This window comes from Bos javanicus, chromosome 8 (assembly GCF_032452875.1).
Source record: "Bos javanicus breed banteng chromosome 8, ARS-OSU_banteng_1.0, whole genome shotgun sequence".
Classification (NCBI taxonomy): domain Eukaryota; kingdom Metazoa; phylum Chordata; class Mammalia; order Artiodactyla; family Bovidae; genus Bos; species Bos javanicus.
Genome location: NC_083875.1, coordinates 99,717,448 through 99,743,883, shown reverse-complemented (window position 1 = coordinate 99,743,883; position 26,436 = coordinate 99,717,448). Strand labels below are relative to the sequence as shown.

Genomic DNA, 26,436 nt, shown 5'->3' with positions numbered 1-26,436 from the left:
TTTATTTTTCTGGGCTCCAAAATCACTGCAGATGGTGATTTCAGCCATGAAATTAAAAGACACTTACTCCTTGGAAGGAAAGTTATGACCAACCTAGACAGCATATTAAAAAGCAGAGACATTACTTTGTCAATAAAGGTCCGTCTAGTCAAAGCTATGGTTTGTCCAGTAGTCAGGTATAGATGTGAGAGTTGGACTATTAAGAAAGCTGAGCGATGAAGAATTGGATGCTTTTGAACTGTGGTATTGGAGAAGACTCTTGAGAGTCCCTTGGACCGCAAGAAGATCCAACTAGTCAATCCTAAAGGAAATCAGTCCTGAATATGCATTGGAAGGACTGATGCTGAAGCTGAAACTCCACTACTTTGGCCATCTGATGCGAAGAACTGACTCATTTGCAAAGAAAAAAGACCCTGATGCTGGAAAAGATTGAAGGTGGGAGCAGAAGGGGAAAACAGAGGATGAGATGGTTGGATGGCATCACTGATTCAATGGACATGAGTTTGAGTAAACTCCAGGATTTGGTGATGGACAGGGAAGCCTAGTGCGCTGCAGTCCATCGGGTCACAAAGAGTCAGACACACCTGAGTGACTGAACTTTACCTTCTCCACCAACTAAGGAAAATTCTGTCTTTTCTTCCTTGGGCTCTGCCTCTTCCATCAAACCACCACCTCCACTCCCAGCATATTAAAGATGGTTCTGTCTTCTCCAGATTTTTTTTCAGATCTATATTATGTAGATAAAGTAATATTTACATTTGTGCTTAAAAGGGCAGGTCATCACTGGACTTGAAGAAGGAGAGGGGGGGAAAAAGGATAAAGAGAAAAAGAGGAAACTAAACTAGAAAATGGTTGAAAAACTTTTTTTTTTTTTTTCCCCAAAAGACTATGTCAGCTCAGTTTGAGAGATTTGGGTGGAAGTTTGGACTAGGAAAGAGCAAAGTTGACTGTGAGACAGATGAATGAATGTTAGATGATGGATGGATGGATGGACAGATAGGACAAACAGGAAAGCAAGAGGAAGAAAAGAGAAGATGAAAGAGAAGGAGGGAATTTGCTTCATGTAATGAATAGACTCTCTTTCAGGGCTTTTTTGAGAAACAGAAGTAAAAGTTCAAATTATTTCATGATGCCAGATTAATATTTCTCAGCTTGTTTCTCATCTAGAAGATGCTATTACTAAGTAACCTTGGCTTTATATAGGCTGCATGGAAATAACCCTATAAGCTCTCACTGAGGTAGAGAAAGTCCCATGGGATCATAAATACAAAATTATAATTGGTTTATTAAGTTTCCTTTTGCTTTCCACTTGCATATTAGTTCAGATCAGATACCCAAAGTGGTGAGCCCCAGATGGCTTGGCTAACAGGGAAACTGTAGAACTGTAGTCTTCGTTTGAGTGTTCAGGGAAAGGGTACAGTTCAGTTCAGTTACTCAGTCATGTCCAACTCTTTATGACCCCATGGACTGCAGCATGGCAGGCTTCCCTGTCCATCACCAATTCCCAGAGCTTGCTCAAAGTCGCGTCCATTGAGCTGGTGATGCCATCCAACCATCTCATCCTCTGTCATCACCTTCTCCTCTGGCCTTCAATCTGTCCCAGCATCAGGGTTTTTTCCAATGAGTCAGTTCTTCGCATCAGGTGGCCAGAGTGTTGGGGAAAGGGTACAAGTGGCACCTTATACATTCTTCCAATCAGCCAACACCACTAAAAAAAAAATGAAGTCGTTCAGTCGTGTCCAACGTTTTGTGACCCTGTGGATGGTAGCCTACCAGGCTCCTCCATCAATGGGATTTTCCAGGCAAGAGTACTGGAGTGGATTGCCATTTCCTTCTCCAGGGAATCTTCACAGCCCAGGGATCGAACCCAGGTTTCCCGCATTGGAGGCAGACGCTTTACTATCTGAGCCACCAAGGAAGCCCCAGCACCACCCTACTGGTTTAAGTAGTGCACACAGCCCACAGCCTGCATCTTTAGAGTCCACCCCCATGTCCCTGCCTTTCTCACTAGGCTGTGAACATCCTGAACAAAGGATATAGCCTGTTCATCATCTCTATATTCCCTGACAGAGAATCTGAAATACAATAGACAAAATGATTAAACTCAGGACAATATTATGAAACATTAGCAGATTACCAGGCTTCCCAGGTGGCACTGGTAAAGAACCCACCTGCCAGTGCAGTAGATAAAAGAGATGCGGGTTCGATCCCTGAGTCAGGAAGATCCCCTGGAGGAGAACATGGCAACCCACTCCAGTATTCTTGCCTGGAGAATCCCATGGACAGAGGAGCCTGGGGGGCTACAGTTCACAGGGTGGCAAAGAGTGGGACATGAATGAAGCGACTCAGCACACCCCCTCACACACGCACATAACCCATGGCTCTCCTCCAAACCTAGACAGACAAGATATTCCACCTTTACTGCTTCAAGAAAGAAAGAACAAACATAGTTATTAATAACTCATAGCTTTTGACCTTCAAACCTGAGCTCCTGGCAGAAATAATAGATTTGGATAAGTACTTGCTGGGTTAATTCTTCTTCCTCACCCCATCTCATCCCCCCGACCCAGAGGAGGTAAAATTTGCCTGCTCTAGAGGACAGTGTTGGAGAAGAGAACAGACCTTCACCCACCCTCTCTCCTTCCCTCGAGTGAGGGGACGCGTGTGTGGTCAGGGAAATGGGACACACCCCAGGTTGCTTTGGTAGATGCAGGGCACAGAGGAGACTTGTGCCCCATACCAGGCGACACCTGAGGAGGTGAGGAATGGAGTAGGGAGGGAGAGAGAAGCTTCAGATAAAAATGATGTATGACAAAGCTAGACCAAGAGACCTGAGACAATCCTATGAAACTCCCCCAAATCTTCAGGGTAGCTCAGGAGATCAGCCACGTGTCTTTCATACTTACAAGGAGGACACAGACGCTAGAAGCAGGAAAGCAAGCCAGCAGTTCTACAGATGCCTCAAAAGCTGGATTTTTAAAAAATCACGTAGCAATAATGCTAGCACTTACCAAATACTGGAAGGCGAGATGGACCACACACTCCAACAGCAGTCAGAATGAGAAGAACCCAGAAGGCCATATGCTTCTACCATTTCCATCTCTCTCACACACACACCTTCTAATGGCCTGAACTTATATACAGCTACAGAAAAAAAAAAAAAAAAAAGGTGGGGAGGAGGAGGAGATCCCTGATCTGGCAGAGAAAACCTAAAATTGACAAGTTTCTGCCAGCAGGGGGAATGAGGACCCAAGAGAGAATTTAATTGAAGTTACATAAAAATAAATCTATCATTTTGTAGATCTGAATTTTGAGGCCCCAAATTCATACTCACTACAACTGTTTGTTGATTGAATAACTGAATTGTGTTGAGGGGTGGGAGGGCAGAAATTCCACTGCAGTAAGTTCTAGGTAGAGCAGTCTTGCCTACTTTAACTCCAAAGTGAAAGTTGCTCAGTTCAGTTCAGTTCAGTTGCTCAGTCATTTCCAACAATTTGTGACCCCATGAATCACAGCACACAAGGCCTCCCTGTCCATCACCAACTCCTGGAGTTCACTCAAACTCATGTCCATCGAGTCAGTGATGCCATCCAGCCATCTCATCCTCTGTCGTCCCCTTCTCCTCTTGCCCCCAATCCCTCCCAGCATCAGAGTCTTTTCCAATGAGTCAACTCTTCGCATGAGGTGGCCAAAGTACTGGAGTTTCAGCTTTAGCATCATTCCTTCTAAAGAACACCCAGGGCTGATCTCCTTCAGAATGGACTGGTTGGATCTCCTTGCAGTCCAAGGGACTCTCAAGAGTCTTCTCCAACACCACAGTTCAAAAGCATCAATTCTTCAGCACTCAGCTTTCTTCACAGTCCAATTCTCACATCCATACACGACTAATGGAAAAACCATAGCCTTGACTAGACGGACCTTTGTTGGCAAAGTAATGTCTCTGCTTTTGAATATGCTATCTAGGTTGGTCATAACTTTCCTTCATGGCTGCAGTCACCATCTGCAGTGATTTGGGAGCCCCCAAAAATTAAGTCTGACACTGTTTCTACTGTTTCCCCATCTATTTCCCATGAAGTGATGGGACCAGATGCCATGATCTTAGTTTTCTGAATGTTGAGCTTTAAGCCAACTTTTTCACTCTCCTCTTTCACTTTCAAAAGCCACTTTTCAAGAGGCTTTTTAGTTCTTCTTCACTTTCAGCCATAGGGTGGTGTCATCTGCATGTGTGAGGTTATTGATATTTCTCCTGGCAATCTTGATTCCAGCCTGTGCTTCTTCCAGCCCAGTGTTTCTCATGATGTACTCTGCATATAAGTTAAATAAGCAGGGTGACAATATACAGCCTTGACATACTCCTTTTCCTATTTGGAACCAGTCTATTGTTCCATGTCCAGTCCTAACTGTTGCTTCCTGACCTTCATATAGGTTTCTCAAGAGGCAGGTCAGGTGGTCTGGTATTCCCATCTCTTTCAGAATTTTCCACAGTTTGTTGTGATCCACACAGTCAAAGGCTTTGGTATAGTCAATAAAGCAGAAATAGATGTTTTTCTGGAACTCTCTTGCTTTTTCGATGATCCAGCAGATGTTGGCAATTTGACCTCTGGTTCCTCTGCCTTTTCTAAAACCAGCTTGAACATCTGGAAGTTCACAGTTCACATATTGCTGAAGCCTGGCTTGGAAAATTTTGAGCATTACTTTACTAGCGTGTGAGATGAGTGCAATTGTGCGGTAGTTTGAGCATTCTTTGGCATTGCCTTTCTTTGGGATTGGAATGAAAACTGACCTTTTCCAGTCCTGTGGCCACTGCTGAGTTTTCCAAATTTGCTGGCATATTGAGTGCAGCACTTTCACGGCATCATCTTTCAGGATTTGAAATAGCTCAACTGGAATTCCATCACCTCCACTAGCTTTGTTCGTAGTGATGCTTCCCAAGGCCCAGTTGACTTCACATTCCAGGATGTCACGTCCAACTCTTTGCCACCCCAAGGACTATACAGTCCATGGAATTCTCCAGGCCAGAATACCAGAGTGGGTAGCCTTTCCCTTCTCCAGGGGATCTTCCCAAACCAGGGGTCAAACCCAGGTCTTCCACAGTGCAAGTGGATTCTTTACCAGCTGAGCCACAAGGGAAGCCCACTTTAGACCAAGGAAGAGGGTAATTACTAAAAAGAGTAAGTGCTTTCTAGTCCTTACTTGGTGCTTATTATCAGTGGTTCCTTGAGTAAGTTGCAAGACTATTTGGGACTCAGTTTTCTTATCTGTAAAATGGGCATAATAATACCTGCCTGCCCTCATGGCAATGTTATCAAGATGACAAAATAAGATAGCATGTGTGAGATAACTTTACATGGGTTGTGATAAGGGCATGTGGATCACGCCTGTCTTGTGACCCAAGAAGCAAGAGAAAAGTAAATGAAATCAAGGAACAGAGTTCTGTGGCAGCCCTGTTCTCCACCAGAATGTTTTTCCAAAACTGGCAAGGAACAGAGAGTAAGCTTTCCCTGGAATGGCATCCATGCTAATTGGAGACCATCAAGGGTTGCACTCTCAGTAGTCAGCAGAGCACACTTCATCAGGAAGAAACTCGCAGGGCACGAAACAGATTTAATTTCATTGGGAAACAGATTTAATTTCATTGGGAAACAGTCTTGTCTGCCTCACAACAACAAATTAAGCTCTGGGTGACTATTCCCGTAAAACACGTCCTGTGCTTAGCAAGGCTATTATGGGGTGCAGAGACATGGTGAAGAATCAATTAAACCTCTGACACATCCAATGGCACTCAGAGACCTGTTACACAGGTTTCCCCAGAGGAAAATAATCACGCTGCATTATACTTTGGAAGCTGATCGAGGCAAGATTGTGGAGACAAGTTTTGGGGTTTGCAAGACAGACTTTAGCTTTTCTACATCATTTCTGAAGTGCCAGTTAAAGGATTACGGCAGCCAGTCCTCCGTTTAGTCCTACAGCACCATGGTGGAGCAAGAGGGATTAACAGCATGTGGGCACCCTCCAGAAAACTGTGAGTTCTCTCTTTTTAAAGCATTTAAAGAAATGGTAAAAAGATTGCAGTGTTTACCTTCCTGCCCATTTTGGAGTGAAAGCAACTGCTAAGCAAGTAGAATCAGAGGGATATTGAAACTGAATTTCTTCCTATTTTTATAATAGGACTCCATCAGCAAAAAAGCAGTCATTGTCTAGAAAATCTGTTTTAAAAGAAGTTGTAGAATTTCCAGAAGAGCTTTGAAAAAAAAAAAAAAGAAATGAACAAGAGGGTTAATAGTGGAAGGTGAATAATGTTTGTGGTTACACTGCTTCAACTGTTTCTATGACAGCAAGTAGAGATACTTACAATAAGAATGATGTGGTTTGGGGGCTAATTCAGACACCTGGCTAAATCAACTTCAATCTCAGTTTCTGAATGACTTCTGTGCCTGAGTTTGAATACACCAGAAGAGATTTTGAGGTTCAGGCAGTACGTTTTCAGAAGTGTTCCCTCCTAATGAGCTTCTGCGGAAATAAAAAATTGAACAAGAGCAAGGCAAGCCAAGCATTACCAACGATCCCTGCGGAACGACAGGTTACAACTTGTCGGTGCCATAGGCGGGCCAGGAAGTGGTTTGGGGGGCTCTCAGCTAGACTTCCCCATGTTGAAGGCTAGTTCAAAAGCAAAGAACTAGAGAGAAAAGATAACGTGAGGGTGGAGCGTAAATGTCCTGTTTTCAAGACATTTTGCCAGGAGAGAGAGAGAGAGTGAAAGAAAAGGAAACCCAGAAAGTAAGAACGAGACCAGGCCTGCCCAGGGACCTGCTCAGCTGTGGTACCAGGCAGGAGATTTGCAGAGGAAATGCTCTCGTGTTGCAGGAATCCGTTCAGTTAGGAGAGTACAAATGTTTGACGATTCCGTTCATGAAGTCAACCTGCAGCACCTGTTTTTTTTTTAAATATGAGGAGGTGAGAAGGGAACTATGAGGAAGTATCCCCTTTTTAACCAGATGGATTACTCAATGCAATATTTCATCAAAATCTTTTGTTCTTTTCTTGTTGAAGTTGCTATCTCATTCCTTAAGCCCCCCTCTATTGCTTGGGAAAAAATACTTCTTTCGTAGAATATTCGCTTGTGTGCATTAAGGCTTCCTTGGTCTTTCTAGAACAGAGGTCTCTCAGAGCTACTGAATGCGCTGGGACCTGGGGTTTCGGGGTCCTCTCAGTCTCGGGGCTGCAGGGATCAGGGCTGCCCTGCCTCCCGGTCTGTGCCTTGCTCCACACTCTGCCCTCCCCTGACAAAGGCAGGGTGGGCTTCCAAGCAGTGATTTCCTATGAAAAAAACAAGTTCCCGTTGCTTAAAACAAACCAAAAAATGGAATATCACTCAAATATCCCACCTTTTCATTTGACAAAGAGGAGAACTGAACATTCCAGAAAATTAAAATGAGTTAGTTAAAGGCAAACGCTAGTGGTAAAGAACCTGTCTGCCAATGCAGGAGATGTGGGCTTGATCCCTGGGTCAAGAAGATCCCATGCAGAAGGAAATGGCAACCTGCTCCAGTATTCTTGCTTGGGAAATCCCATGGACAGAGAAGCCTGGAGAGCTACAGTCCACAGGGTTGCAGAGTCGGACACGATTAAATCGACTTATAGGAGGAGGAAACCAGCCATAGAAGCCAGGTCCTTGTGAATAACTAGTTCTGCCACACTGATCTTCTTTTCCCTTTGTCCAAGGCTATGGTTTTTCCAGTAGTCATGTATGGCTGTGAGAGTGGACTATAAAGAAAGCTGAGCACCGAAGAATTGATGCTTTTGAACTGTGGTATTGGAGAAGACTCTTGAGAGTCCCTTGGACTGCAAGGAGATCCAACCAGTCCATCCTAAAGGAGATCACTCCTGGGTGTTCATTGGAAGGACTGATGTTGAAGCTGAAACTCCAATACTTTGGCCACCCGATGCAAAGAGCTGACTCATTTGAAAAGACCCTGATGCTTGGAAAGATTGAGGGCAGGAGGAGAAGGGGACGACAGAGGATGAGATGGTTGGATGGCATCACTGACTCGATGGACATGGGTTTGGGTAGACTCCAGGAGCTGGTGATGGACAGGGAGGCCTGATGTGCTGCAGTTCATGGGGTCGCAAAGAGTCGGACACGACTGAGCGACTGAACTGAACTGAACTGAAAGGAATCGGCAGGGTCTTCTTCACCTCACCTACCCCCATCTCCAGTTAGCCCATCAGTCATATTCTTTACCATCTAAGGCACCAGGGAAGCACCCCCCCTTTTTAACATTTTTTTTCACCTTACCTACCCCCAATCTCCACTCAGCCCATCACTCATGTTCACAGCTTACTACACACACCACATATTCCTCAAGGATAAAAACTGCATATAATCCCTCTACAGTCAATCCAATTGTACACGCATTTATTGAGCACCTACTCTGTGCAGCCCTGTAACAGGTACTGGAGATTCACAGACGAACAAGACCCAATCCCTGTCCTCAGATACATAGATAGCCTGTTATAACAAAATACCTAATTGAACTACAATAGAAATTCTCTTGAATACATTGTATTACAGAAATACAAAAGAAAAGAGGATTTCCTTAGTGGTGCAGTGGATGGAGTCCGACTGCCAATCCAGGGGTCAGTGGGTTTGATCCCTGGTCCGGAAAGATTCCACATTGCTCAGGGCAACTAAGCCCGTGCACCACAACTACTGAGCCCGAACTCTAGAGCCCATGAGCCGTAGCTACTAAGCCTGCATGTTGAAGCTACTGGAGCCTGTGCTCCGCTAACAGGACAAGCCACCACGATGAGAAGCCCTCGCACCACCATGAAGAGTAGTCCCTACTCGCCACAGCCGGGGAAAGCCCATGCGCAGCAGAGAAGACCCAGCACAGCCAAAAATAAAAATAAATAAACAAAATTTTTAAAAGGAGAGAGAAAAGGGAAGAAAATAGTTTGAAAATTCTTCAAAACATTAAACAGAAATATAATATGACCCAGCAGTTCCACCCCTGGGTATGTACCCAAAAGAATTGAAAACAGGTACTCATGCAGATATATGTACGCAGCAGTCACAACAGCCCAAAAGTGGAAACCATCCAAATGTCCGTCATCAGATGGATGCATAAACAAATTGTGCTATATCCATACAATAGAATATTATTCAGACACAGAAAGGCATGAATCTTTTTCTTTTGTTGTTATTTTTATTTATGTATATACTCATGGGCTTCCCTGATAGCTCAGTTGGTAAAGAATCTGCCTGTAATGCAGGAGACCCTGGTTCCATTCCTGGGTCGGGAAGATCTGCTGGAGAAGGGAAAGGCTACCCACTCTAGTATTCTGGCCTGGAGAATTCCATGGACTGTATAGTCCATGGGGTCCCAAAGAGTAGGACACGACTGAGCGACTTTCACGGCCACATTGGGTCTTTGCTGTTGCACTCAGGCTTTCTCTAGTTGCAGCGAGTCAGGGCTACTCTTTTTGGGGTGTGTGGGCTTCTCATTGTGGTGGCTTCTCTTGTCGTGGAGCGCAGGCTCAGAAGTCGTGGCACACAGGCTTAGTTGCTCCGTGGCAGGTGGAATCTTCCCGGACCAGAGACTGAACCCATGCTCCCTGCATTGGCAGGTGGATTCTTATCCATTGTACCACCAGAAAAGCCTGGCATGAATTTCTAACACAGTACTGTCACCACACAAATGAACCTCGAAAATATTGTATTATGTAAAAGAAACTAAACTCAAAGGTCACATATTACATGATTCCATACAATATTCTAGACAATGATTCTAGACATATGAAATAGCCAAAACAGATAAATCCAGGGACACAAAAAGTAGGTTAGTGGTTGCCAGGAGCTGCAGGGAGGGGCTGCAGGGAGTGACCGCTTAAGGTGTAAATGGTTTCATTTGGGGGTGATGAAAATATTCTGAAACTACATCATAGTGATGGGTGCATTTTTACATGTACTGAATGCCATGATTTGTTTAGTCTGAAATGGTGAGTTTTTTTGTTATATATGTAAGTGGAGAGTTCTAAAAAGGCTGTGAAAGACCCAGGGATCAAGCTTACAGGCTCAACAGAGGGTTGGCTCACACAGGCCTGGGATATCTTTGGACCATATCCTGGAAGAAGTGGGATAGCTGGTGGGGCTTTTTAGGCAGGAGGAGGACTTGCTCAGATCTGTGTTTAAAACGGATGTTCTCAGTGGTAGGCTGATAACACTAGGGAGGGTCCGGACCCATGGAAACTAGAGTCTGCCCAGTGAGAGTGTCAAGAATGTGCCAGGATATAAAATACTTGCCTGATCATGTTTCTGTTAAGTCCATGTAATCATCTTCCACTAAATCTGAGCTCAGAAATAGCCACTGGGGCGAACAATATTAGCCACGATTCTTTTAAGATGCACTTTGGAAACAGTCCAAGCCTATACTTTTGCACAGCCTACCAGCTTCGGCACCCAACAGCCTTTTCAAAGTAAAATTAACCTGCTTCCTCTTTCTCTGATGATTACTCATAAGGACTTGTCTTTGAACAAATACTTCACCAAGGAAGAAAATCTGATGTTGATGACAGCAAATTGCACTCCAAAAATAGTTTACAAAAGGAACTATGATCCAAAATTAATACATGTATTTCCTTAGTCTCAGTGTTGGCCACTTTAGCACGTCAAGAAATACTTCATGCTGTAACTTTTTTTAAAGTTGCTAATGACATTATTTTGTACAGAGAATAAAAATTTGAATGGAATCAGAAAAAACATCTGATCTGCTCCATATTCACCTAAGCACCAAATTCAATGTAACTTAACAGAACTGTACAGAATCTATCAAATCAAACTTTGCTAAAATCAGGAATTCAAAAGATCTCTATCTTGTAGTCAGTGTGCCTGCCAGTCAGCTTCCCCTTGTCTTTCATTCTGAAGGAAACCCCAGTACTGAGAGGTTTCCCAGACGCAGGACTCAGCAATAAAACCATCCAGGCACCCGGCTTCCGTGTCCATTGAAACTTCCGAAATTCCCTCTCGGTGCAGGATCAGTTTCATTTGGAAAGTAAACAAATAATGGCAGCAGTGAAGAGGAAAAGTTGGGCATCGTTGGCATCATATGTGGAAAGAAATACATTCCAAGAGCAAGAATGCTTTCCATATGAATCCTCAGACTCATTACTTCACACTTATGTGCCAAGTCAAGGATGTGGCTTTCAGGCTGGCTTCAAGGGAATGCTTTTTCACCTTCCAAATCATTCAGTCAACAAATGCCTACAGAGACCCTACCGTGGGCCAGGCTTGGGACCAAGTGTTAGGATCCAGAGATGAGGATGTGCTAACTTGATCCTGGAGGTGCTCATGGGCTAGAGGTCAAGGAGAGGAGTTATACTGGGTGTCAACCAAGTCTAACACAGCATCATTATTCATTAGGACTCCCAGTTTCCAAGAGCCAGAGATGTCATTCTCTGCCATTATCTGTCACTCTCACAACTACACCTCAAGTAGGTATAATTATCCACATTTTAAAGATAGAATATAGGACTTGCCTGGTGATCAAGTGGTTAAGAATCTGCCTGCCAATGCAGGGGACACAGGTTCAATCCCTGGCCCAGGACGATCCCACATGCTACAAAGCCCATGTGCCACAGCTACTGAGCCCATGTGCTGCAACTTCTGAAGCCTGCATACCTAGAGCCTGTGCTCTGCAACAAGAGAAGCCACGGCAATGAGAAGCCCTGTACCGCAATGAAGAGTCGTCCCCACTCACCACACTAGAGAGACTCCATGTGCTACAACGCAGACCTAGAGCAGCCAAAAACAGGAACAAAAAATTTTAAAACAACAAAAAAGATAAAATGAAAACTGAAGCTCAAAAAGGCAAAACTTGCCCCCAACCACCCAGCTAGCAGTGGTAGACACAGGCAGATTTGGGTGAGGTCCTTTTGATTCCAAAAACCCTGCCTCGTCTAGTCTGAGGTCCTTTTCACTGTGATCAGAGTTAAGATCAAGGTCATTCAGAACTTACTCCAGCTTGTCTTAGCCTTTCATCAAAAAGTGGTTGTATCTACATTGTGGATTGATAGCAAAATTGCCAGGTTTTAAACATTAATGCTAATGACAAGGGCAGGGTGGGGGAAAGTTAGCTATTTATGTCTAACTAGAAGACAAATAGAAACTGCTAGAGAAGCTAGATGAAGATGGCATAGAGAGAAGAAAACTCTGGGCTTCGTGACACTGGATTTGGCACTGATTTTTTTGGCTAAAACAGCAAAGGCACAAGCAATGAAAGAAAAAAACAGACAAACTGGACTTCATCAAAATGAAAAGCTTTTTGTGCATTAAAGGACACTAGTAATAGAGTGAAAATGCAACCAAAAGAATGGGAAAAAATATTTGCAAATTACATATCCCATAAGGCATTAATGTATAAAGTATACAAAAAATTACTGAAACTCAGGGACAAAAAAAAAATCAACCAACCTGATTAAAAAATAGACAAAATACTAGAATAGATATTTCTCCAGATAAGATATACAAATGGCCAATAACCACATGAAAAGATGTTCAACATCACTAATCATTCAAATCAGATCAGTCGCTCAGTCGTGTCCGACTCTTTGCGACCCCATGAGTCGAAGCACGCCAGGCCTCCCTGTCCATCACCAACTCCCGGAGTTCACTCAGACTCACGTCCATCGAGTCAGTGATGCCATCCAGCCATCTCATCCTCTGTCGTCCCCTTCTCGTCTTGCCCCCAATCCCTCCCAGCATCAGAGTCTTTTCCAATGAGTCAACTCTTCTCATGAGGTGGCCAAAGTACTGGAGTTTCAGCTTTAGCATCATTCCTTCCAAAGAAATTCCAGGGCTTATCTCCTTCAGAATGGACTGGTTGGATCTCCTTGCAGTCCAAGGGACTCTCAGGAGTCTTCTCCAACACCACAGGTCAAAAGCATCAATTATCCAGTGCTCAGCCTTCTGCGCAGTCCAACTCTCACATACATACATGACTACAGGAAAAACCATAGCCTTGACTGGACTGACTTTGTTGGCAAAGTAATGTCTCTGCTTTTGAATATGCTATCTAGGTTGGTCATAACTTTCCTTCCAAGGAGTAAGCGTCTTTTAATTTCATGGCTGCAGTCACCATCTGCAGTGATTTTGGAGCCCCCCCAAAATCAAGTCTGACACTGTTTCCACTGTTTCCCCATCTATTTCCCATGAAATGATGGGACTGGATGCCATGATCTTCGTTTTCTGAATGTTGAGCTTTAAGCCAACTTTTTCACTCTCCACTTTCACTTTCATCAAGAGGCTTTTGAGTTCCTCTTCACTTTCTGCCATAAGGGTGGTGTCATCTGCATATCTGAGGTTATTGATATTTCTCCCAGCAATCTTGATTCCAGCTTGTGTTTCTTCCAGCCCAGCGTTTCTCATGATGTACTCTGCATATAAGTTAAATAAGCAGGGTGACAATATACAGCCTTGACGTACTCCTTTTCCTATTTGGAACCAGTCTGTTGTTCCATGTCCAGTTCTAACTGTTGCTTCCTGACCTGCATACAAATTTCTCAAGAGGCAGATCAGGTCGTCTGGTATTCCCATCTCTTTCAGAATTTTCCACAGTTTATTGTGATCCACACAGTCAAAGGCTTTGGCATAGTCAATAAAGCAGAAATAGATGTTTTTCTGGAACTCTCTTGCTTTTTCTATGATCCAGTGGATGTTGGCAATTTAATCTCTGGTTCCTCTGCCTTTTCTAAAACCAGCTTGAACATCAGGAAGTTAGGGAAATGAAAATGAAAACTGCAATGGGATACCACTTCACATCTATTAGGATGGCTATCATAAGAAAAAAAAAGAAGAAGAAAAGAAAAGAAGAAGTGTTGGCAAGGATGTGGAGATATCAGAACACTTATGCACTGTTGGTAGGAATGTGAAATGGAGCAGATCTAGGGAAAACAGAATGGCAGTTCCTCCAAAAATTAAAGTTAGAATTACCATATGAGCCAGCAATTCTACTTCTGGCTACCTGCTTCAACGAAGGGAAAGCAGGGACACGAAAAGAAATCTGCACACCCATGTTCATAGCAGGATTATTACAACAGCCCCAAAGTGGAAGCAACCCAAGTGTTCCTTGATGAGTGAATGGATAAACAGAACATGGTGAATGTACACAATAGAATATTATTCAGCCTTAAAAAGGAAGGAAATTCTAACACACGCTACAACGTGGTTGAAACTTGACATTATTCTAAGTGAAATAAGCCAGTGACAAAGGGACAAATACTATATAATTCCATTGATATGAGGTACTTAGTCAAATTTATAAAGACAGAAAATAGACAATGGTTGCCAAGGGGCTGGCAAGGGAGGAATGGGGAATTAATGTTTAACAGGCACAGAGTTTCAGTTTGGGAAGATGAAAAAGTTCTGGAGATGGATAGTGGTGATCCTGCACAACAATATGAATGAATTTAATACCACTGAACTGCATATCTAAAAATGGTTAAGAGGGACGTCCTTGGTGGTTCAGTGGTTAAGACTCTGCTTCCACTGCAGGGGGTGTAGGTTCCATCCCTGGTGAGGGAACTAAGATCCCACATGCAACAGCCAAAAAAAAAAAAAAATAGTTAAGCTAATAAATTTTATGTTATGTATATTTAACCACAATTAAAAAAAAAAAAGATGGCATACAGAGCGCTTGCACTGACCTCAATACCACCCAAGATTCCTTTTAGTGACAGAAAAAAATATGCTTTTTAAAATTCCATTCTATGGGGAGTTGTTTAAGGATAAGAGTTTCTTTGCAAGCTGAAAGTTATTGAGATAGATAATGACAAGCATTGCACAATGTGAATGCACTTAACACTACCAAACTACACACTTAGAAACCATTAAGGTGGCAAATTTTAGGTTATTTGCACTGTGGTGGCATGTTTAGCCACTTGGTCATGCCTGACTCTTTGCGATCCCATGGACTATAGCCCACCAGGCTCCTGTGTCCATGGGATTTCCCAGGCAAGGATACTGGAGTGGATTTCCATTTTCTTCTCCAAGTGAAAGTCGCTCAGTTGTGTCTAACTCTTTGTGACCCCATGGACTATACAGTCCATGGTATTCTCCAGGCCAGAATACTGGAGTGGGTAGCCTTTCCCTTCTCCAGGGGATCTTCCCAACCCAGGAGTCAAACCCAGGTCTCCTGCACTGCAGACAGCCTACTTGCAGGCGGATTCTTCACCGACTGAGCCACTACAATTAAAAATAAAGATCCATTAGAACACTAGAAAGCAGGAATAGCTGCTATCAATGACACCAACCCACCAGAAAATGTGGGGAATTTCTGAATGATAGAAAGCAGTTGAAATTGGACTGAGAGAAGAAACCTCAGCTTGAAATACTTGCAAGAATGCTTGCTGTGAATGGGGGTCAAGGAAAAGAGTGATAGGCCAGGAAATTAACTGGGGTACTCTGCAAGACCACCTGAAGAGCAAGTTGAAGTATAGATTGAACCACACCCCAGAGTTTCTGATTCAGTTCATCTGGGACAGGGCCCGAAAAATTGCATTTCTGGTAAGTTCCCAGGGAGTGTTGATGCTGCTGGTTTAAAGACCGTAACTGAGAACCACTTTGAGAAGTAGCTAGACCTGATGGCACTGCCTGCGCCTTCACCCATAACAAGACACAGATGGCAGCATCTCTCCCAGGTGGAAACACTGAGTGTGATCCCGAGGCCCCAGCTGCCTAGAAAATATAAGGGGTAGAGGAGAACGAACTCCCATACTGGAGGACTGCTGCTAAGTCACTTTATTTGTGTCCGACTCTGTGCGACCCCATAGACAGCAGCCCACCAGGCTCCCCTGTCCCTGGGATTCTCCAGGCAAGAACACTGGAGTGGGTTGCCATTTCTACTGGAGGATTAGCACTCAGTATATTCCACCACCTCCACCACCCCCCATATTGATGAGAGGCAGGGACTTGCACCGTATTTACAATCACTGTAAGCTTACCAGGCATTCCTAAAGTCGAAGGAGACTTTAGGCAATTCTTCTTGGCAGCCAAGAATTGCCAAATCTTTAAGGAACGTCAGACTAAAGAACATTGGTACGTCAAGAAAGAGAAATTATTCACAAGTGAAATTAACCAAACAATATGGTGTTAATTTCTGTGAATAAATAGCGATCTATTTCTTCCTTGTGAATATTCATACCTTTTTAAACAGTGGCTTAATGAAGTATAATTTACATCTAATAAAATTCACCAAATTTAAGCCTACAGTTCAATGCATTTTGGCAAATGCATACAGTTATCTAACCACCATGACAACCAAGAGACTGAATATTTCCATCACTCAAAGATTTTTCTTGGTGCCCATTTTCAAAAAGCACTGGGTGGGGGGAGTCATATTGCTAGCTTTTTCCTGGGCACAGAGGGGAAAATCTGAGTTAATTAGCATGGGGTCACAGAAGATAGGGCAGCTAGATTCTCTGGAAAGAGAAATAGGAAGTGAAGCTTCTCCATGAAACTGTGTTTCAATCTTGCTGCTGCTGCTGCTAAGTTGCTTCAGTCGTGTCCGACTCTGTGCGACCCCAGAGAAGGCAGCCCACCAGGCTCCCCCGTCCCTGGGATTCTCCAGGCAAGAACACTGGAGTGGGTTGCCATTTCCTTCTCCGTTTTTCAATCTTAGTTGCACACAAAATCAATGGGGGAATGTTCTTAAAATACCACTGCCTGGACTCAACCCCCAGAGTTTCTGATTTGCATCATCTCTGATGGAGCCTGGCTTCACTGGTGGCTCAGACGGCAAAAAATCTGCCTCCTGCAATGCAAGAGACCTGGGTTCAATCACTGGCTTTGGAAAAATCCGCTGGAGAAGGGAATGGCAACCCATTCCAGTATTCCTGCCTGGAGAATCCTATGGACAGAGAAACCTGGCAGGCTACAGTCCATGGGGTCACAAAGAGTTGGACACAAGTGAGACACACACGCACACACGCACACACGCACTGGGTATCTTTTAAAAGTCCCTCCAGGTAATTCGTATGATCAATCAAGGCTGAGAGATGGTGGGTTAAAGGCAGTCATTTCTGAAGATGGAGAGTAGCTTTTTAAAAATCATAAAATCTATATAACAACTATCACTAAAACAAATGACTTAAAAGGAAAATTTATACCCAATCCTGTCGCCCTTGCACGGCAACCACTCTTGACACTCTGTCTGCACAGAGCCATATTTTGGCACCACTCGATGCTCTGTGGTGATGCTGCAATTTTCCTTTTATTTTTTAAGTTCCCATTTATCATAAACATCTTGCTTATGTCCCTACCTAAGGAGGCAGTTTAGAGTAGCATTTCTGAGTGTGGGCTTTGAAGTCAAAACCGGGTTAAAACCGCAGATTTTTCACCTAGAAACTGTGAATCTCCAGCAAACACCAACACATGCTTGAACTTCAGAGGCTCCAGCTGTATAATAGGAATAATAGTACCTACCTCATGATTTTATTCAGAAGGCTGATGTTTGTAAAGATACAGCAGCAAAACCCTGGGCAGACACACTTCTGGCTTTCAGGTAATGGGAGCTGTTAATATCATTGAAACAAGTAGGATAATCCATGAAAAGAATGCCATTCTAGGGCACTAAATGTAAACACACCTAGGGGTTCGGAGAAGGAGGAAGGGGCCCCGTTCAGTCTCCCAGCAAGGACTCAGACAGGCTGGGGGAGAGGCTTACAGAAAGCAGCTGTGTGTGTGCACATGTGAGTGCACCTGGGTGTGTCTACAGGCTGGTACAGGGTGGAGTTAACACAGTCAGGGAAAATTCTGAGAGAGGAAGAAGAATTCAAGACAGCTCCTAGATGGCCTGTTTCAATAGCAACACCGTGAGAGCAGCAAGAGCCACAAAGAATGGAATGGACAGGCCAACTAAGCTAGTTCTCTTGTTTTCTCTCCATGAGGCTAGAAAACCAGGCTGATTCCAAGGAGAACTGAGGAAACATCCCTGGGGGTCTCAGATGATCACAGGAGGTCAGGCCTGGAGGGTGGGGGAAAAGCTTTCCTGTGTCAGGTGGAGTGAGAGGATCAGGCCATTTAATTTGACCCTTAAAAATAATGTGCGTTAGTCAGTCGTGTCCGACTCTTTGCGACCCTATGGACTGTAGCCGCCAGGCTCCTCTGTCCATAGAATTCTCTAGGCAAGAATACTGGAGTGAGTGGCCTTTCCCTTCTCCAGGGGATCTTCCCGACCCAGGGATTGAACCCAGGTCTCCTGCATTGCAGGCAGATTCTTTACTGCCTGAGACACAAGGGAAGCCCCTAAAAATAATAGTAATATGAAATTATAGAGAGGTGCTATTCTGGACCCTTTAATTAAATCATTCTCTCCTTACAGCAATCCTATGAATTAGGCAATGTTATTATCCTTGTTTTACCGATGCAGAAACTGAGACATAGGGCAGTTAAATAAACTTGCCCAAGACCATGCAGTAAAGGGTAGGGTCAGAATCAGAAACCCAGAGACCATGCTCTTCACTACCACTGTAACCCAAGCCGATGAAGTGAGACACAGCAGCTGTTTTATAATTAGATTTAAATGGTCATGATACCAGAATTTACTCCATCATTCCCTTTTTATTCAGTATTTTTCCACTGTCCACTGTAGCAAACAACTTCATACATAGCTTTTCGCTTCTGTTGAATTATCTCCTTAGGCTTATTCCCCATGAATGGCGTTGCCAGGCCAGGGCGGTCGACAATGCCATACCTGTTGCCACATATTGTTGCTGTGTGTACCCAACAGGCGCACCAGTTGACACCGTCACTAGCAGGGTAGGAGTATACCACTTTCACCACCACCTCAAGCAGCAGGGGGAGAATTATCGTTTTGTAAATGTTTATTTATACAATTTTTTTTTTAGATTTTATTGCTGTGAAAGTTGGAAATGTGCAGCATTAGGCTTGCTGGTCAGCTGGGCTCCTGGGATTTTCCTTTAATGCAAGGCTCCTTCCTTCACCTCACCTGAAGTTGAACCATTACCCCCACCGCCACCCCCTCCCCACTGCAGGCTGGGTCCTCGACTCCCAAACTATCTGGAACTCTGGAAGGTGAGAGGCCCATACGTCTGGCCTTTTGTCTACAGCACGCATAGAACGCCACCAACATTTTGGCTGGGTTTTCTCTCCCACTGTACCAGCTGGCTTTCCTGTATGAATTGGAATGGCCTTTAAGACAGGCTAGCTGTCCCCGTGGTTATAGAAACCAGTGTTTCTCAGACTTAATTGTATCTACAACGCACCTGAAGATCTTGTTAAAATGATTCTGATTCAGTAGGTCTAAGGCAGGGACTGATCCAACCAACTCCCAGGTGATGCTAATCTTGCAGGTGTTAAGAACCTAAATTAAATTATTTAAATTCCTCAGACCAGACAACAAATAAAGCCCAGGCAGTCCCATCAGAACCTTCTAATTCCAGCTCTGTCTCTGACAGCCTCTGGGGCCTTGGTCTAGTCAAGCTCTCTGAGCCTCAGTTTCCCCAAGGGAATGGATGAAAGGATGGAACTAAACATCCTCTGAGTCCCTTCTGTGGTTTTTGTTTCCATCTTGGACTTCTTTAGCCCGTTCAAATTATTTTCCCATAGTGTTTATTTAATAATTTTTGAACTCGGAGAATGAACATAAGCACCTTTTTAAACACTAGGAATATAAAAGGATGAACAATTTAGACATAGTTCCTGCATTCGTGAGAGCTCAAGTCTAGTAGGAAAGACAAGCAAATTAGAGTGAGAAAACAGCCCATGTGTTTGGGTAGAAAAAAGCTCAGGGTGCTGGGGGAGCAAGTAGAAATTGGATTTCACCCAGACCGACCGACCGGAATCAGAGGAGACTCCCCCAAAAAAACCATTCCTAAGGTGACCCCTGAAGGATGAGAGGTGGGATCCACGTGCAGTTGGGCAAGGGAAGTGGACTCTGGTCCACGCAGTGGGGAAGACCTGGCCAAGGCCCAGGGCAAGAAAGAACATGGGGCTCTCCCAAGGCTGAAGAGGTGCTACCTACAGGTGCAGAGGTACCTACATCTCTGCGTGTAGACAGAGGGTGGAGGAGAAGGGGCGAGAGAGGAGCAGGGGAGACGGCAGGGTCCAGAGGATCGAGGTTAGGGTTAAGGATTCCACGGATGTGGACTTTTTCTAGGTGATCCCAAGCCCTTAGGAACCTGAAGAAGGGATGAAACTGACCTGGATTTTAGCAAGATCACTTTGCCGGCAGTGGGGCGATTGGACTAAAGGGGGTTATGACCGTATGTGAGGAAAGCAGTAAAAAGACTTGCAAGAGATAAGAAAAGGCTGGATTAGAGCACAGCAGTGGGAAATGGTAGCGCTGGATGCGTCTAGACAGAGGCAGGAGGCAGAGCTGACAAGTCTTGGTTGAATGTGGGGAGGGAGGGTTGGAAAAGTACAGACATCTTACTGGCTTACAATAACAAACATTTATTTCTTGCACATGGGCCTGTGGGTCAGCTGGGCTCAACCTCAGTTGGGCTCAGCTCCAGGCTCTAGGTCAAGCTCAGGTTTGTCTCACATGTCTGCTATTCAGGCACCCAGGGCCTCCTCATGACAGATGGCAGGAGCCCCAGGGGAAGCAGGAACACAGGTGGCTCCCAGCACAGTGCCGTAAGAGCCTCTGTTAGGAACGGCCAAGAAGTCATTTGTTTGTTCAAACCAAGACCCATGGACAAGCCCAAAGTTAATGAAGTGCACAAGTATACTCTGCTTCAACATGGAAAGGAAGGCAGAAGGATTTGCTGAACAATAATACAGTCTACCATGGGGATTAAACCCAACCCCCAAATAGACTATGGAACCATTCACAGAAATAAGGAACACGTAAGGAGGACCATCTGAGCTATAGGGTTTCCCTGGTAGCTCACATGGTTTTCCTTATGTGTTCCTTATTTCCATGAATGGCTCCACTGTCGTGGGGGCTTCCCTGGTGGCTCAGATGGTAAAGAATCTACCTGCAATGCAAGAGACCTCGGTTCAATCCCTGGGTCAGGAAGGTCTCCTGGAGGAGGAAATGGCAACCCACTCCAGTATTCTTAGACTTCCCTGCTGGCTCAGATGGTAAAGAATCCGCCTGCAATGTGGGAGACCTGGGTTCGATCCTTGGATTGGGAAGATCCCCTGGAGTAGGGCATGGCAACCCACTCCAGTAGTCTCATCTGGAGAAGCCCCATGAACAGAGGAGCCTGGTGGGCTACAGTCCATGAGGTCTCAGAGTCAGACAGAACTGGGTGACTTTCACTTTCAAGGAGGACTATGGTTTTGGATAGAAGTGCAGAGAGAAATGGACTCCATCCACGTAGCGCAAAGTTCCTGGTGAGATGTTCTAGCAGAGATGTCAGAGAAGTAGTTGGGTAAGTTGCCCACAGCTCAGGAGAGGGAGATGGGCTGGAGATATGTATCTGTGAGTCATCAGCACAGGGTTGGCCAGGACAGGGGATGAGATCATCCAGGGAGATTTGCAGAGTTAAAAACAGGGCAGGCCTAGCACAGAACCCTTGGGAACATCAAGGAATGTTCTTGGAAGAGAGGCCAGCAAAGGGGAGGGAGCTGTAGCCAACATAGAGCAAAAAATCGGATTCCTGGAAGCCAAGGGACAGAAGTGTTTCAAGAAAGAGAGAGTGGGCCAGAGTGTCCAACACCGATAAAGTCCAGTGGGTCTGACCACAGGGCATTGGTTTCCCTAAAACAAGGTGCTCTGAAGCTAGACGTTCAGACAACATATGGATAGAGCTCTTTGAAAGAAATTCAGCAGCCTGCCTCTACATTTGGAACAAGGCACGAGCAGACACACCCACTCCTCCCTGAAATTATTTACAAAAGTTTTTTTATCAAAGTGCAACATACATAGTGAAAGATGCACAAACTTTGAATGCGTGTAAGCGTACAGCTCAAAGCATTTTCCCAAGACAAGCACACCCTGTAGCCAGCACCCCAGCAGCACCCCGAAAGCCCTCCATTGGTCCCCTTCACGAAACCCCTTCCACCCTTTTTCACAAGATTTTCACAAGACGCCAGTGCATTGAGAGATCAGCGGGGAACGCTGCTGAACCCGAGGCTCACTGCTTCCTATCTCAGAACTTCCTGTGCTCCCTGTTTCTCCCACCCCAACCTCTTCCCGGAGGGCTCCCTCTCTCTCTTTCTCCCTGATTCATTCCTTCTCTCTGTTCATTATCCATGCAGTAAACTTGATTAGAGGGCCTGTGTGTGATATACTCTCCCAGCAGGCAGACAGAGAGACTACAAAGGTGAGTAACCGCAGGTCTCGTGCTTTAAAAGACAAACGTGTCGATAGGCAATGCGAAAACATCACGATGTGATGCTGTGGAAACAGAGCTGGTACTGTGTGTGGGTGTAGAGTGAACGTGCACCCGCTTGGGAAAAAGTGTATCAGAAATGGTTGAACTTGTGTGGGAAGGATGAACGGGACTTCTAAGCCTTAGATGGAGTGGAGCAGGACCAGCTTCTGCTTTATGCTGTGGACTTCTCCTGTGGCTGCCCTTCACAGCTCACCACTGTGTCAAGCACAGACTGATTTTTCTTCCAGTTGAACAACCCACATCACTGACAGTGCTGTAACTGGTATTGTTACTGGTATTGTAACTGTACTAGCTGTTACTGGTATTGTAAGTGGTATTGTTGTTCAGTCGCTCACTCGTGTCCAACTCTTTGTGACCCCATGGACTGCAGCATGCCAGGCTTCCCTGTCCTTCACTGTCTCCCGGAGTTTGCTCAAATTCATGTCCATTGAGTCGGTGATGCTATCTAACCATCTCATCCTCTATCGTCCCCTTCCCCTCTTGCCCTCAGTCTTTCCCAGCATTAGAGCCTTTTCCAGTGAGCCAGTTCTTTGCATCAGGTGGCCAAAGTATTAGAGCTTCAGCTTCAGCATCAGTTCTTTCAATGAATATTCAGGGTTGATTTCCTTTAGGATTGACTGGTTTGATCTCCTTTCTGTCCAAGGGACTCTCAAGAGTCATCTCCAGAACCAAGTTAGAAAGCATCAGTTCTTCAGCACTCAGTCTTCTTTATGGTCCAACTCTCACATCACATGTACTACTACTACATACAAAGATTTGATCATATAGACTTGGGTCAGCCAAGTGATGCCGCTGCTTTTTAATATGCTGGACAGTAGAGGGCGCTAAAAGACTGTGCTTGATACAAACTGCCATGGCCTGCAATCCAAGAGGAAACACTAGTATGAACAGTATGAAAAGGCTCTGGAAGATCTGGAAATAGACAAAGACCAGAGAGGGGAAGTGATGTGCCCAGGTTCACACAGCTGTTCAGTAGCAGAACAAGCCCATTCCACCCGGCCCATGAAATTTACTCTGTGATCCAAAACTCAGAATTAGTATAATTTAAGGATGCTTCTTTCAGGATTTGAAAGAGCTCAACTGGAATTCCATCACCTCCACTAGCTTTGTTCGTAGTGATGCTTTCTAAGGCCCACTTGACTTCACATTCCAGGATGTCTGGCTCTAGGTGAGTGATCACACCATCATGATTATCTGGGTCGTGAAGATCTTTTTTGTACAATTCTTCTGTGTATTCTTGCCATCTCTTCTTAATATCTTCTGCTTCTGTTAGGTCCATATCATTTCTGTCCTTTATCGAGCCCATCTTTGCATGAAATGTTCCCTTGGTATCTCTAATTTTCTTGAAGAGATCTCTGGTCTTTCCCATTCTGTTGTTTTCCTCTATTTCTTTGCATTGATGGCTGAAGAAGGCTTTCTTATCTCTTCTTGCTATTCTTTGGAACTCTGCATTCAGATGCTTATATCTTTCCTTTTCTCCTTTGCTTTTCACTTCTCTTCTTTTCACAGCTATTTGTAAGGCCTCCCCAGACAGCCATTTTGCTTTTTTGCATTTCTTTTCCATGGGGATGGTCTTGATCCCTGTCTCCTGTACAATGTCACGAAGCTCAGTCCATAGTTCATCAGGCACTCTATCTATCAGATCTAGGCCCTTAAATCTATTTCTCACTTCCACTGTATAATCATAAGGGATTTGATTTAGGTCGTACCTGAATGGTCTAGTGGTTTTCCCTACTTTCTTCAATTTAAGTCTGAATTTGGCAACAAGGAGTTCATGATCTGAGCCACAGTCAGCTCCTGGTCTTGTTTTTGTTGACTGTATAAAGCTTCTCCATCTTTGGCTGCAAAGAATATAATCAATCTGATTTTGGTGTTGACCATCTGGTGATGTCCATGTATAGAGTCTTCTCTTGTGTTGTTGGAAGAGGGTGTTTGTTATGACCAGAGCATTTTCTTGGCAAAACTCTTTTAGTCTTTGCCCTGCTTCATTCCGTATTCCAAGGCCAAATTTGCCTGTTACTCCAGGTGTTTCTTGACTTCCTACTTTTGCATTCCAGTCCCCTATAATGAAAAGGACATCTTTTTTGGGTGTTAGTTCTAAAAGGTCTTGTAGGTCTTCATAGAACCGTTCAACTTCGGCTTCTTCAGCGTTACTCGTTGGGGCATAGACTTGGATTACTGTGATACTGAATGGTTTGCCAGGACTGGAAAAGTTCAGTTTTCATTCCAATCCCAAAGAAAGGCAATGCCAAAGAATGCTCAAACTACCGCACAATTGCATTCATCTCACACGCTAGTAAAGTAATGCTCAAAATTCTCCAAGCCAGGCTTCAGCAATATGTGAACCGTGAACTTCCTGATGTTCAAGCTGGTTTTAGAAAAGGCAGAGGAACCAGAGATCAAATTGCCAACATCCGCTGGATCATGGAAAAAGCAAGAGAGTTCCAGAAAAACATCTATTTCTGCTTTATTGACTATGCCAAAGCCTTTGACTGTGTGGATCACAATAAACTCTGGAAAATTCTGAAAGAGATGGGAATACCAGACCACTTGACCTGCCTCTTGAGAAATTTGTATGCAGGTCAGGAAGCAACAGTTAGAACTGGGCATGGAGCAACAGACTGGTTCCAAATAGGAAAAGGAGTATATCAAGGCTGTATATTGTCACCCTGCTTATTTAACTTATATGCAGAGTACATCATGAGAAATGCTGGGCTGGAAGAAACACAAGCTGGAATCAAGACTGCCGGGACAAATATCAATAACCTCAGATATGCAGATGACACCACCCTGATGGCAGAAACGGAAGAGGAACTCAAAAGCCTCTTGATGAAAGTGAAAGAGGAGAGTGAAAAAGTTGGCTTAAAGCTCAACATTCAGAAAACGAAGACCATGGCATCCGGTCCCATCACTTCATGGGAAATAGATGGGGAAACAGTGGAAACAGTGTCAGACTTGATTTTTGGGGGCTCCAAAATCGCTGCAGATGGTGACTGCAGCCATGAAATTAAAAGACGCTTACTCCTTGGAAGGAAAGTTATGACCAACCTAGATAGCATATTCAAAAGCAGAGACATTACTTTGCCAACAAAGATTCATCTAGTCAAGGCTATGGTTTTTCCTGTGGTCATGTATGGATGTGAGAGTTGGACTGTGAAGAAGGCTGAGCACCGAAGAATTGATGCTTTTGAACTGTGGTGCTGGAGAAGACTCTTGAGAGTCCCTTGGACTGCAAGGAGATCCAACCAGTCCATTCTGAAGGAGATCAGCCCTGGGATTACTTTGGAAGGAATGATGCTAAAGCTGAAACTCAAGTACTTTGGCCACCTCATGAGAAGAGTTGACTCATTGGAAAAGACTCTGATGCTGGGAGGGATTGAGAGCAAGAGGATAAGGGGACGACAGAGGATGAGATGGCTGGATTGTATCACTGACTCGATGGACGTGAGAGTGAGTGAACTCCGGGAGTTGGTGATGGACAGGGAGGCCTGGCGTGCTGCGATTCATGGGGTTGCAAAGAGTTGGACACGACTGAGCGACTGAACTGAACTGAACTGAAAGATGCTTCTAGAAGCATTATCAGGGCTTCCCGGGTGGCTCAATGGTAAAGAATCTGCCTGCCAATCCAGCAGACGCAAGAGATGCAGATTCGATTCCTGGGTTGGGAAGATCCCCTGGAGAAGGAAATGGCTATCCACTCCAGTATTCTTGCTTGGATAATCCCATGCACAGAGGAGCCTGGTGGGCTACAGTCCATGGGGCCACAAATGGTTGGACTGAGTGACTGAGCACTAGAAACATTATCCTTTTTCTTTTTTGCCATGATATAGAGGCATATTTCAGCTTACAAACCTATTACAAATGTATCTAGATGTTTTCTCTTTCTTCCTAAAGCTGAAGCTAGTGTCATGTTCCCTGAGAAATTACGATGGTTCAGAGCAAACACAGGCTCTGGACTAAGTCTGGGTTTGACTGTAAGATCTGCCTTCTTCTTAGTATGACTCTGGATGCATTTCTTAACCACTTCCAGTCTCTGGATCCTAATCCACCAAAGTAGGCCATGATCACACACATACC

General features: G+C 44.5%; 1 protein-coding gene across 1 annotated transcript in view; it reads left to right on the top strand.

Annotated features, from left to right (window-relative positions):
• Positions 1–5,919: 5,919 nt before the first annotated feature.
• PTPN3 (protein tyrosine phosphatase non-receptor type 3) overlaps positions 5,920–26,436 on the top strand; it is a 167,939-nt gene continuing 147,422 nt past the window's right edge. The window contains exon 1 of the mRNA XM_061426448.1: positions 5,920–6,022. Within this exon, the coding sequence (XP_061282432.1) occupies positions 5,974–6,022 (49 nt within the window). The 5' untranslated portion in view covers positions 5,920–5,973. The remainder of the gene's footprint in view (positions 6,023–26,436) is intronic.